The following is a 12584-nucleotide window of genomic DNA, read 5'->3' as shown; positions in this document are numbered from 1 at the left end:
TTTGGTACTCACCATAAAATCTCTTTCTTGGAGCCTTGATTGGAGGACACAGCTTAAGCATAATTACCTGTGTCCCCCAATGAAGCGATAAAGTACACTTTGCATGGCAATTTTAATCGTCCCTTCAGGATAAAGTGACTGCACAGAGTTTACATAAGCAGTAAATCTGACATATTTCACCTGTGGTTTTAAGGGAAGCCTGGGAGGAAGGTCTGAAATAAACTCTTCGAAGCGGATGAGCTCGTGTGCATGGTGCAGTAAGGCTTCAGAGGCCTGGTTCTTGTGCACAATTATGATGTGGAAGCCATGGCGGTGCCGCAAGTCGCTTATTTCTAGAGCAAAGTTGACATCAGCTTTTTAAAAGAAAAAAAAAAAGTCAGTGCCGAATCATCTGGATTACTAATTTACTGTAACGTACTTGAGTATCTACAAAACTGTTTCTTAAGGCGAGAGAACGGCATTGCACTTACTAGAAACCAAAACCACGGTTGCTGGAGACGTGTGAGTGTCTGCAAACCTCCTCAGACTCTGTCTGAGCTTGTCATCGGCAGCATTTTTCGCTGTGGCATTGATATGGGCAACAGTTACCTGTGAAAAACAAAAAGACGACTGACACTTAATGAGCTGTAACTGCAGCGCATTAAACAGCAGGTAACAAATGGAACAAGGGAAAAAAGATTTTCAGAACCAAAAGAACCTAGATGGTTTATTAGAATGAAGAGGGGCCAGAACAAAGAAAAACACCAACTTATATCTTGTATTTGGTTAAAAAAAAATAAAACAAACAAAACATGCCATTGTATTTGTAAAAGCAACCAACACTTAGGACCTGCACACAAAATGTAGCTGGGGGTCGCACACTCAACCATTGCTTCATTCATTCTTTATGGGGCTCCCAGAAACAGCCAAGTGAGGAAGTCTGCAGCCCCAGAGGATGAATGCAGGGAGAGAATGGTCGAGCATATGATACTCAGAACCATCCTGTATCATAACCCAACACATATGAAGTCTGTTTTCTCACCTGACAATTGTTCAGTTCCTCAATAACTTCTTTATTTTCTTTACTGATATCACAAACACAGATGAACTCTGCTTCTCTGTGACCTTTAAAAAGTCGCTCGCGAATCCGCTTCACCACACTAACCGCTGAACGACCACTGGGAACAGAACAGTTTTCAATGTCCCAGAACACACCGATAGGTGGCAGGTTTTCTTGCATCTGTCCAGCCAACGACAATTCTGTAGATCCTACAAATGCAATTTCTGGTTAAAAATAAATAAAGTACTGATATTTTATATAATGATGATGAAATTGTATAGACTCATCAGACTAACCAAATTTTTGTGAGGCTTTACAGAAGTTCTTAGCAAGTAGTATTGCAGTTTCCTTTACATTTCCTTGGGTTCCGCAGCCATTGCATACAGGAAGAGCAGCAGTCTGGGTATTCGGAGGAGGAATATTAGGCCATATCTTTTTTACATCAGATATACCATTGCCTATGGGCTGCATGCAAGACAAAAAAAAAAAAAAAGGACTGGTTTTTAATATACATATTTAATTTTTCCTCCATGTATCCTGTGATCAATATTGTAGTATATAGTGAAATCATGCTCCATCAGGCTGTGGTAGAGCTGCTCTGGAATACAGAGGCAGCAGTTCCAGATACTCACTGTGCTGTTTGGTGACATGGTGTGTATCAGACTCAATATGGACCAGAGGAAGTGAAGGAAAGTTGTCTCAGGAGATTAGAAAGACAATTATAGACAAACAGGTTAAAGGTAAAAGTAATAAGACCATCTCCAAGCAGCTTGATGTTCCTGTGACTACAGTTGCACATATTGTTCAGAAATTTAAGCTCCATGGGACTGTAGCCAACCTCCCTGGACGTGGCCGCAGGAGGAAAATTGATGACAAATCAAAGGGACGGATAATACGAATGGTAACAAAAGAGCCCAGAAAAACTTCTAAACAGATTAAAGGTGAACTTCAAGCTCAAGGAACATTAGTGTCAGATCACACAATCCGTCATTGTATGAGCCAAAGTGGACTGCATGGAAGACGGCCAAGGAGGACACCATTGTTGGAAAAAAAAAAAAAAGCCAGACTAGAATTTGCCAAACTACATGCTGACAAGCCACAAAGCTTCTGGGAGAATGTCCTATGGACAGGTGAGACAAAGATGGAACTTTTTGGCAAGGTACATAAGCTCTATGTTCACAGAGGGAAAAATGAAGCATATCAAGAAAAGAACACACTCTCCCTATTGTGAAACATGGAGGAGGCTCTGTTATGTTCTGAGGCTGCTTTGTTGCATCTGCCACATGGTGTCTAGAATCTGTGCAGGGTACAAAGAAATCTCAAGACTATCAAGGGACTCTAGAGACAAATGTGCTGCTCACTGTCAGAAAGCTTGGTCTCAGTCGCAGGTCATGGGTCTTACAACAGAATAATGACCCAAAAACACAGCTAAAAACACCCAAGAATGGCTAAGAGGAAAACATTGGACTATTCTGAAGTGGCCTTCTAGGAGCCCTGACCTAAATCCCATTGAGCATCTTTAGAAAGAGCTGAAACACGCAGTCTGGAAAAGACAACCTCTAAACACGAGACAGCTGGAGCAGTTTGCTCTTAAGGAGTGGGCCAAAATACCTGTTGAGAGGTGCAGAAGTCTCATTGACAGTTACTGTAATAGTTTGATTGACTCAAAAGGTTGTGCAACGAAATATTAAGTTAAGGGTACCATCATTTCTGTCCAGGCCTATGAGTTTTATTTTATTTTTTTTAACCCCTTTCTGCCATGTGACGTACTATCCCGTCCATGTGCTCTGGGACTTAATTCCCAAGGACGGGATAGTACGTCAAAGCGATCAGCGGCGCTCACAGAGCGAGCGCCGCTGATAGCTGACACCCGGCACAACTGACACGTTAACCCCTGGCACACCACGATCAAACAGGATTGCGGTGTACCGGGGGTTAAAGGAAGCATCGGCAGGGAGGGGGCTCCCTCCGTGCTTCCCTGAGACCCCCCAGCAGCGCAATGTGCCTCCTTCCCTGCAGGTCCCCAGATCCAAAATGGCGACGGGGACCTTTGGGGGCCTGCAGGGAGCTGGCTTCCTCACTGCCTGCAAAGCGGAAATGAGGAAAGCCTGTGCAGTGCCTGTGACAGATCGCTGATCTGTCACAGCGATCTGTGATGTGACAGATCATCGATCTGTCACATGACAGTGATGTCCCCCCAGGGACAACGTAATAAACAAAAAAAAAAAAATATTCCCTAATAAAGTCATTTTTTGAAAATAAGAAAAAAAACAAACAAACAATAAAAGTACACATTTGGTTTCGCTGCGTCCGGAACAACCCGCCCTATAAAACTGTCCCATTAGTTAACCCCTTTAGCGAACCCCTTACAAAATTTAAAAAAAAGCAAAAAAATGATTTATCATACCGCCAAACAAAAAGTGCAATAACGCGCAATCAAAAAGACGCATATAAATATCCATGGTACCCCTGAAAACGTCATCTTGTCCCGCAAAAAGCGAGCCGCCATACAGAGTCATCAGCAAAAAATAAAGTTATAGCTCGCAGAATAAAGCGATGCAAACATTTTTTATATAAAATTGTTTTCATTGCATAAAAGTGCCAGAACGTAAAAAAAAGACAAATGAGGTATCGCTGTAACCGTACTGACCCGAAGAATAAAACCACCTTATCAATTTTACCGCACGCGGAACAGTATAAACGCACCCCCCCAAAAGAAATTCATGAAACGCTGGTTTTTGTTCATTCTGCGTCCCAAAACTCGGAATAAAAAGCGATAAAAAAAAAAAAAGTGTCACGTGCCCAAAAATGGTATCTATAAAAACGTCAACTCGTCCTGCAAAAAATAAGACCTCACATGACTCGGTGGGTCAAAATATGGAAAAATTATAGCTCTCAATATGTGGTGATGCAAAAACTATTTTTACAATAAAAAGCGTCTTTTAGCGTATGACAGCTGCCAATCATAAAAACCCGCCATAAATAGTAAATCAAACCCCTCGTTATCACCCCCTTAGTTAGGGAAAAATAATAAAATTAAAAAAAGCAATAGGAGCATAAACAGTTAACAATATCAATGCCTAAGAATGGTACCTTGACAAGCCACAGCTGGCATGTCACTCTCCGCAAGGAGAAACCTTACTTCTTAGACCCTAGTCCAGAGCCTCTCACCTAGCCAAATCAGATCTCATACTTTGCACTGACGAGAGCCAACAGCTCGAAACACCGTGTCTGCAAATTGAGATTCTGATTTGGCTTGTATCCTAAGGCTGTGTGCACACGCTGCGGATTAGGTGCGGATTCATCCGCACGGATTTTGTAAAATCCGCAGGTGAAAACGCAGGTCAAAAGACCTGCGGTTTTACCTGCGGATTGCTCTGCGGTTTTTCATCTCCTCAAATGGAGGAGATGGCAAACCGCAGGAGAATCCACAGAAAGAATTGACATGTCAATTCTTTCTGCGGATTGAAAACCGCAGATAATCCGCGCGGAAAATTCCGCACCGTCTGCACTGCGGTTTTTGATTCCCATAGGGAATCATGGTACTGTACACCGCAGCAAAAACTGCTGCGGGTCCGCAGCGGCCAAAACCGCTGCGGAACCGCAGCAAAATCCGCAGCGTGTGCACACAGCCTAAGTCATACTACAAGACTCGTTAAAGGGTTGATTGTGACTTGTAGGATCGCTACTACCAATAGGTGGCGCTGTAGAGTAAAAGTCAACTTTCTTTTTGAAGAGGCAATTTGCACAAGAATAGTACAGTGAGCCAATAGGCTAAAAAGGGTGGGGGCTGTGTCCCCTAATGATTGGCTCGGAGAAAATGATTTTACGGTGAGTACACAAAAATCCCTATTTCTCCTACGCCTCATTGGGGGACAGACCATGGGACGTCCTAAATCAGTCCCTGGGTGGGGAGCATACACATGCTAATACCCTATGTACCACTGAGTGAACACCATGGTACTGCAGATTGCAGGCAGCGTCTGCCGAGAGCTGCATCCGCAGAAGCCTGAGAATGAATTAGGCAATGTTTGTAAAGGTACGCAAGCTGGACCAAGTTGCAGCCTTGCAGACAGGCCTGAGAATGAATGTGGTAACTTTTTGTAAAAGTATGCAGACTGGACGAAGTCGCAGCCTTGCAGACCTGTTCTGCCGAGGCCTGGTGCCGAAAGATCCAGGGTGTGGAGGGCCTTCTCAATGCGATGGACTGGCGCCGGAACAAAGGGAAGGCAAAACAATTTCCCCGTTGAGATGGTAAGAGGAGAGGACCTTGTCCAGGAAGGACGGGAACGTCCTGAGAACTACCTTTTCCTGATGAAAATTCAGAAACGGAAAACAGCAGGAAAGGGCTGCCAATTCCGAAACTTGTCTGATTGACGCAGTTGCCACTAGAGAGACCACCTTCCAAGAGAGGACGATCAGTGACACGTCCTGCAGCAGTTCGAAAAGGAACCTCCTGAAAGACCCTGAGAACCGGGTTAAGGCTCCATGAGTCAAATGGTCTTCTATAAGGAGACGTCACATGGGAAACTCCCTGAATGAACGTCTTGAGCTGAAGCTTGGTGGCAATTTGTGTTGGAAAAGCACTGACAAGGCCGAAATTTTGCCGTTGAGCGAGCTAAGCGCAAGGCCTGATATTAATCCGGATTGAAGGAATTCCAATATGGCCAGAATGGAAAATACCGGAGGTGATCGACCATGAACCTTGCACCACAAAAAAAGGAAGGTTGTCTAGGTGCGGTGATAGATGCGCATGGACACAGGCTTCCTGGTACTAATCATGGTGGAAATCACGTCGTGAGGGAAACCAGCCTGAGCTAAAAACCAGGATTCAACGGGACCCCGGAGTTCTGGTGGTAAATCGGGCCCTGCCAGAGTAGATCCATATGATATGAAAGTCGCCAGGAGACATCGGCGACTAATTGTATTAGTTCTGCATACCATGCTCGGCGCAGCCAGTCTGACGCGACTAGGATCACTGACACTACCTCCGCTCTGATCCTCTTGATGACCCTCGGAAACAAGGGAAGGGGGGGGGGGGGGGAAACCAGAGCTATGGTGGAACTAGAGCGTCCGCTCCGATGGCGCAAGCATCACAAGATCAGAAAATGAGCCGAGGAACCTTGTTGAGTCTTGAGGCCACGAGATCCATATCCGGAGTCGTCCAACGATGACAAATCTGCTGAAAGAGTTCCGGATGAAGAGACCACCTCCCCGAGGCAATGCCTTGGTGACCGAGAAAATCTATCTTCTAATTTTCCAAGCCCGGGATGTGGCTTGCTGAGATGGGCGAATGGTTGGTCTCGGACCTATGGTAGATGAAACTCACTTCGTGCATGGCCATCCTGCCCCGAAAACCTCCCTGACGGTTGATATACGCTACAGCCGTGGCGTTGTCGGATTGAGACCTGATGGGGAGACCTGCGAAGAGATGGTGTAAACTCCTTAGAGCTAATCTGATTGTTCTTATCTCCCAAACTTAATGGGGAGACGTGACTCTCAGGTTGACCAATGACCTTGTGCTGTGAGGTGACGAGGGACCGCACACCAACTGAGGAAACTTGCGTCGGAGGTTACTACCAACCATCTTACTGTGGGTAAAAACCTCCCTTCATTCAGGAAGGACCCCAGTGTCTACTCCCCGAGGGCTTGCCTGTCCCGCAGGGACGGATGAATCCGATGGTCCAGGGAGAACAGGTTCTCGTCCCAAGCTAACGGCAATGCATGTTGTAAGGGACGGAGGTGGAACTGTGCAAATGGAACTGCTTCCATCGCTGCCACCATCCTTCAGAGATCTCTCATGCTGAAAATGAATGTAGAGAGAAACTGGTCGAGAAAGAGGCCGCTCTGCTTGTTGTCAGGCTTGGCTCTCTCCTGTAGGGAGAGTGATGAATTTGCGGGAATTGTGAGCTGGTCCTGGGAGAGACTTTTTGCAGTCTATCTTCCGCCCTAGGCGGCAAAGAGTATTTACTATTATCCACAGATTCCTTGCAGACTGGAAGGGACCGACCCTTGATGAGCAGGTCATCCAGATACGTTAACAGTATGGGCATGACAGCCGCCATGACCTTGGTAAAGACCCTGGGAGCGGTGGCGAGCCTGAAGGGCAAGGCCATGAACTGGAAGTGTTCCTTGTGAGTTGCAAAATGCAGGAGCTAATGGAGGAGCGGGCAGATCGGAATGTGAAGGCAAGCGTTCTTGACGTCGATGGATGCTAGGAACTGTCCCTTTTCCATTTGGAATCGCCGTACCGTGACAAGGTGATTAACAATTGATGGGTCACATGAACCTGTCCTCTTTTAGAACCACAAAAGAAGGACTGAATGAAATCTTCTGAACCCTTCGTGAAGGGGGACCGGAATGATGACTCCGTTCCTTAGAAGAGCCTGAACAGCCCGAAGGAAGGCTCTTGTCTTTCTCTTGGAGGAAGAAGAAAGGAAAACTCAGGTTGGAGGGGGGGGGGAAGAAATTGTACATTATATCCGAAGAATGCCAACTTCCTCACCCATTTGTTGTCATTAGGTAGATCTATGAGATCTGGCTCCCCTAGATCCAGAAGCCCTAAGCCTGGGTTTCCAAGAACGGTTAGATCTGTATGAGATCTGGGAGCCTCTGTCTCCGCGCGGGGACAGACCTGATCCGAAAGAGAAGGTAGAGGGGGACCAACTGGAATTGTTGCGAGAAAATCTTAACACGTCGGCTGTTGTAGCGAAAACGGCCGAACAGCCCTTTGTTGAGGAAGGAATTCACTTGTCTTCTCCCCCGGTAGTATCAGAAATGAGCTGGTCCAGTCTCTCTCCAAAAAGATGACCCGCTTGAAAAGGGGGGAGAAGTCAACAAACTTTTAGATGTGGCATCCGCCCACCAGCCACGGAGCCCTGGGACTCTTCTAATGGAGATCGCATTAGCGGAAGCATGAGCCGCGCAATTGGCGGTCTGAAAAGAAGCGTCTACTACAACGTTCGCTGTGTGAATCATCTGGCTGGCGACAGAGGTTGTCTCCGGAGGAAGATTGGTGCCCTGGAAGGCAGTAATCAGGACTTCTGCCCAAGCGGCCTTGCCTTAGTGACCTAAACTGCAGCGAAGGATGGAACAAACGCCGCTCCTGAAGCTTCCAAAAAATTGAACAGGCAAGGTAGTCAATTTGATGATCGGAGGAGTTTCTGACCAAGGAACCCTCAGAAACAGATAGTAGCGTTGTGGAAGCAAGACGCGGTACAGGAGGGTCCACCGGAGGGATCTGTAATCGATCCTTCATTAGGTCTGGATCAAAAGGGTATTTAGCCAGAGTAAACTTTTGCCCAGTGAACCACTTATGGCTGATCACTATGATACTGGACGGCTGGTAAATAACCAGCGCACACACTTATTCCTTAAATGAGGAGTGCTGGAGCGGGAATATTTTCCTCATTCAACCTCAGAATCCTGTTGACTGATTCTATAAGAGAATCAAGCGACTCTTGATCAGTTAGGGGATTCTGAGGGGCTGACGTGACAGATACAAAATCAGAGTTATGCTCCATGTGAACCTCTGGAGAGGGCGAGCGAGAGACAGGAGTCCCTGATGCTGAGGCGCGAACGCGACTAGGGGACGCGCCATGAGCCCGCTTTGGCAGAGACAGTCCTCCCGGAGGGGGAATATAGCCTTGGTCAGAGGCTCCACCGACCGTGACAGGGATGCAGCCCACTCGGGGGTACCAGACGCAGGAGGCCCGTCAGCAGCGGCTGCGAGGGGCATTGGAGCGCAGGTCGGGGCGCGGTTCGGACGCAGGCCGGGTCACGGTCCGTGCATAACGGATTAGCTTGAGCACTGGAGAGTCATGCTCACTGTGGTAAGGCAGACTTGCAGGTAGTACACACGGTAGAAAAGCGCAGTGTGCTTCTTAGCGGCCCATTTAGCCTCCTGTGAATGAGGCATAGAGCTCCAGAAAGGGTTAACGGCAGAGTCTGACTGCAGCTGCAGGGAATGTGCCGGGAAGGGGTTAAGCTTTAATCTGAGGGGCAGATGCAGCTTACCCACAGTCCTGTGTTATGTCCCCCGGGAGGAAAACGGTGGCCCTGTGGCGTCACCCGGAATTCGGCTGCTCCTGAAAGGGTTAACTGCAGCAGAGGTAACAGACATGGCCCCCGAGATTAGAATTGCATGTCTCGTTTGGAATGAGAGGCGCCAAGAGGAGGGGGCGGTGACGATAGCGCGGGCGGCGCTATTCAAATTGCGGCCTAGTAGGCCAGAAAAGCCTGGGACTAAATTTTTGGCCTACCCACTGTAGGTGTCGGGGAGGGGGCTGCGTTATCGAGGGCGGAGCTATTTAAATTGCGTCCTAGCAGACAGAAAAAGCCGGGGGCTAAATTTCTGGCTTCCCCGTGGTAAGCGCCGGGCGAGGGGGGCCGCGACCGGGCGCCAGTGTACCACCGCTTACGCTATGTCAGCGCTTCTCCCGGGGACAAGAACCCGACCCCATACCTACACTCCTGTGCTCAGTCAGGTCGTCGCTGTCCAGGGTCTTTCAGTCTCATCCTCCAGGCGATGTAGCAGAGCTGAAGGAGGTTTTACAGGGGGGTATTGCTCAATTGATCCACCCTGTGGTAGGGGGACGGAGAGCTCTGGGGCTGATTCAGGGCATCCGAAAAAGCGCTGTTCAGGTCTGCTCCATGCACTCCTGTGCTACGTCCTGTTGTGCTTGCCCTTGTATCCGTGGAGTACCGACCATAAGGGAACCATCGTCAGAAGAATCAGCCCCATTCATTGCAGGAAAGTGTACGTGAAGGGTTACTCCACGTGTTTGCCTGTTGTTGGTTCGGGGGAGAGCGGGCCGTAGAAAGGAGTCGTCGCCCCCTTCACTCCGTTAATTAAAAAATAAAAGTTTACAGAAAATTCAAAAATAAAATAAAAATGGTGGGGTCTGAAACCATACCCAAGTGCCTCCTATAGACACTGAGTAAGAACTGGAGAATCTCAGCCAGCGAGAGGGTGTATACTGCAGGGGAGGAGCTAACTTTTTTTCTGGTTTACTTAGTGTCCTCCTAGTGGCCAGCAGCATAACACCCACGGTCTCTGTGTCCCCCAATGGGGCGTAGGAGAAAGTCAAATGGTGCTCCTTCCCTTCCAAGCTCTGCCATGTGCCCAAACAGTGTTTTACCCCCACATATGGGGTATCAGCCTACTCAGGACAAATTGCAAAACAACTTTTGGGGTCCAATTTCTCTTGTTACCCTTAGGAAAATAAACAATTGGGGGCAAAAATATCATTTTTGTGGAAAAAAAATATGATTTTTATTTTCACGCCCGGGCGTTATAAACTTCTGTGAAGCACTTGGGGGATCAAAGTGCTCACCACACATCTAGATAATTTCCATGGGGGGGTGGAGTCTAGTTTCCAAAATGGGGTCACTTGTGGGGAGTTTCAATAGTTTAGGCACATCAGAGGCTCTCCAAACGCGACATGACACCCACAGACCATTGCATCAAAGTCTGCATTCCAAAACATCACTGCTTCCCTTCCGAGCCCCAATGTGTGGCCATACAGTAGTTTTCTCCCACATATGGGATGTCAGCGTACTCAGGACAAATTGGACAACAACTTTTGGGGTCCAATTTCTCCTGGTACCCTTGGTAAAATAAAAATAATTGGGGACTAAAAGATCATGTTTGTGGAAAAAAATACGATCTTTTTATTTTCACGCCCGGGCATTATAAACTTCTGTGAAGCCCTTGGGGGTTCAAAGTGCTCACCACACATCTAGATAAGTTCCTTAGGGGGGGGGGGGGTCAAGCTTCCAAAATGGGGTCACTTGTGGGGTGTTTCCACTGTTTTGGCACATCAGGGGCTTTCCAAAAGCGAAATGTGTCCGATCTCAATTCCAGCCAAATGGCGCTGCTTCCCTTCCGAGCTCTGCCATGCGCCCAAATAGTCGTTTACACCCACATGTGGGGTATCAGCGTACTCAGGACAAATTGCACAATAACTTTTAGGGTCCTGTTACCCTTGTAAAAATAAGAATTGAGGGTGAAAAGATCATTTTTGTGGAAAAAATATGATTTTGTAATTGTATTGCTGTACATTATAAACTTCTGTGAAGCCCTTGGGGGTTCAACGTTCTCACCACACATCTAGATAAGTTCCTTGGGGGGTCTAGCTTCCAAAATGGTGTCATTTGTGGGGGGGTTGCCACTGTTTTGGTACATCAGGGCTCTCCAAACGTGACATGGCGTCCGATCTGAATTCCAGCCAATTTTGCATTGAGAAAGTCAAACGGCGCTCCTTCCCTTCTGAGCTCTGCCATGCGCCAAAACAGTGGTCCGTCCCCCCCCCCCCCCCCCCCACACACATATCAGGTATCAGTGTACTCAGGACAACTTGCACCATAACTTTTGCAGTCCAATTTCTCTTTTTACCCTTGGTAAAATAAAAAATTGGACCTGAAGTATTTTTTTTGTGAAAAAAAGTTAAATGTTCATTTTTTTTTTTAAATATTCAAAAAATTCCTGTGATGCACCTGAAGAGTTAATAAACTTCTTGAATGTGGCTTTGAACACCTTAAGGGGTGCAGTTTTTAGAATGGTGTCACTTTTGGGTATTTTCTATCATATAGACCCCTCAAAGTGGCTTCAAATGTGATGTGGTCCGTAAAAATAAAATGGTGTTGCAAAAATGAGAAATCGCTGGTCAACTTTTAACCTTTATAACTTCATAACAAAAAAAAAAAATTTTGGTTCCAAAATTGTGCTGATGTAAAGTAAACATATGTGAAATGTTACATAAGTTTTTTGTGTGCCGTATCTCTGATTTAAGGGCATAAAAATTCAAAGTTGGAAAATTGCGAAATTTTCAAACTTTTAGCCAAATTTCAGTTTTTTCACAAATAAACAAGTTATAGCAATGAAATTTTACCACTAACATGAAGTACAATATGTCACGAGAAAACAATGTCAGGATCACCGGAATCCATGGAAGCGTTCCAGAGTTATTACCTCATAAAGGGACAGTGGTCAGAATTGTAAAAATTGGCCCGGTCATGAACGTGCAAACCACCCTTGAGGTGTTAAGGGGTTAATTCTGTGGAAGCATGGTTGAAAAGCAATGTCTGGATTTCTTTTGTTCATAGATTTTTAATTTAATACTACTTTTCTCAGACTCAAGTTATTTCTGTGACCATTGTGGGTTTTTCTGTCCTTAAACGAGGGGCATCAATTTTGAACACATAACTACAATGTAACGCTGTTGGCATCTGCTCCATACACTTGTTAATGACCCATGACAAATGTACATCAATAGGTCATTAAGGAGTTAAGTGGTATTCTAGTCTACAAAAATTATCTACAGGATAGGTGATAATTGTTGGACATGTGAAGGCGGCCTAAGGGGAATTAAACAAAGGCTTCTAAAGCCCCCGTTACACATAGCGATATTGCTAGCGATATCGCTATGTCTGATACTTACCTCCGACCGGCTCCCCTGCTGCTCATCGTTGGTCGCGCGAGAACGTCCTGGATCATTTCTCGTCGGGCGCTTCCTGTGGCGCCAACGAGCGATGCGTGGACGCA

At 46.6% G+C, this 12584-nt stretch overlaps 1 protein-coding gene across 8 annotated transcripts in view; it reads right to left on the bottom strand.

Moving 5' to 3' along the window:
* The window catches only part of MARF1 (meiosis regulator and mRNA stability factor 1), a 55892-nt gene that overhangs the window by 34282 nt on the left and 9026 nt on the right, over window positions 1-12584 (bottom strand). For all 8 annotated transcript variants that reach the window (XM_073542919.1, XM_073542923.1, XM_073542921.1 and 5 more), the window contains exons 4-7: window positions 1336-1504; window positions 1022-1248; window positions 471-588; window positions 181-353 (exon numbers count right to left, since the gene is read on the bottom strand). In XM_073542919.1, the coding sequence (XP_073399020.1) occupies window positions 181-353; window positions 471-588; window positions 1022-1248; window positions 1336-1504 (687 nt within the window). The remainder of the gene's footprint in view (window positions 1-180; window positions 354-470; window positions 589-1021; window positions 1249-1335; window positions 1505-12584) is intronic.

This window comes from Dendrobates tinctorius, unplaced genomic scaffold (genome assembly GCF_039654945.1).
Source record: "Dendrobates tinctorius isolate UK_male_01 unplaced genomic scaffold, ASM3965494v1 ptg000129l, whole genome shotgun sequence".
NCBI lineage: Eukaryota > Metazoa > Chordata > Amphibia > Anura > Dendrobatidae > Dendrobates > Dendrobates tinctorius.
Note: the sequence above shows the minus strand (reverse complement) of the source record. Positions and strands in the feature narration are given on the sequence as shown.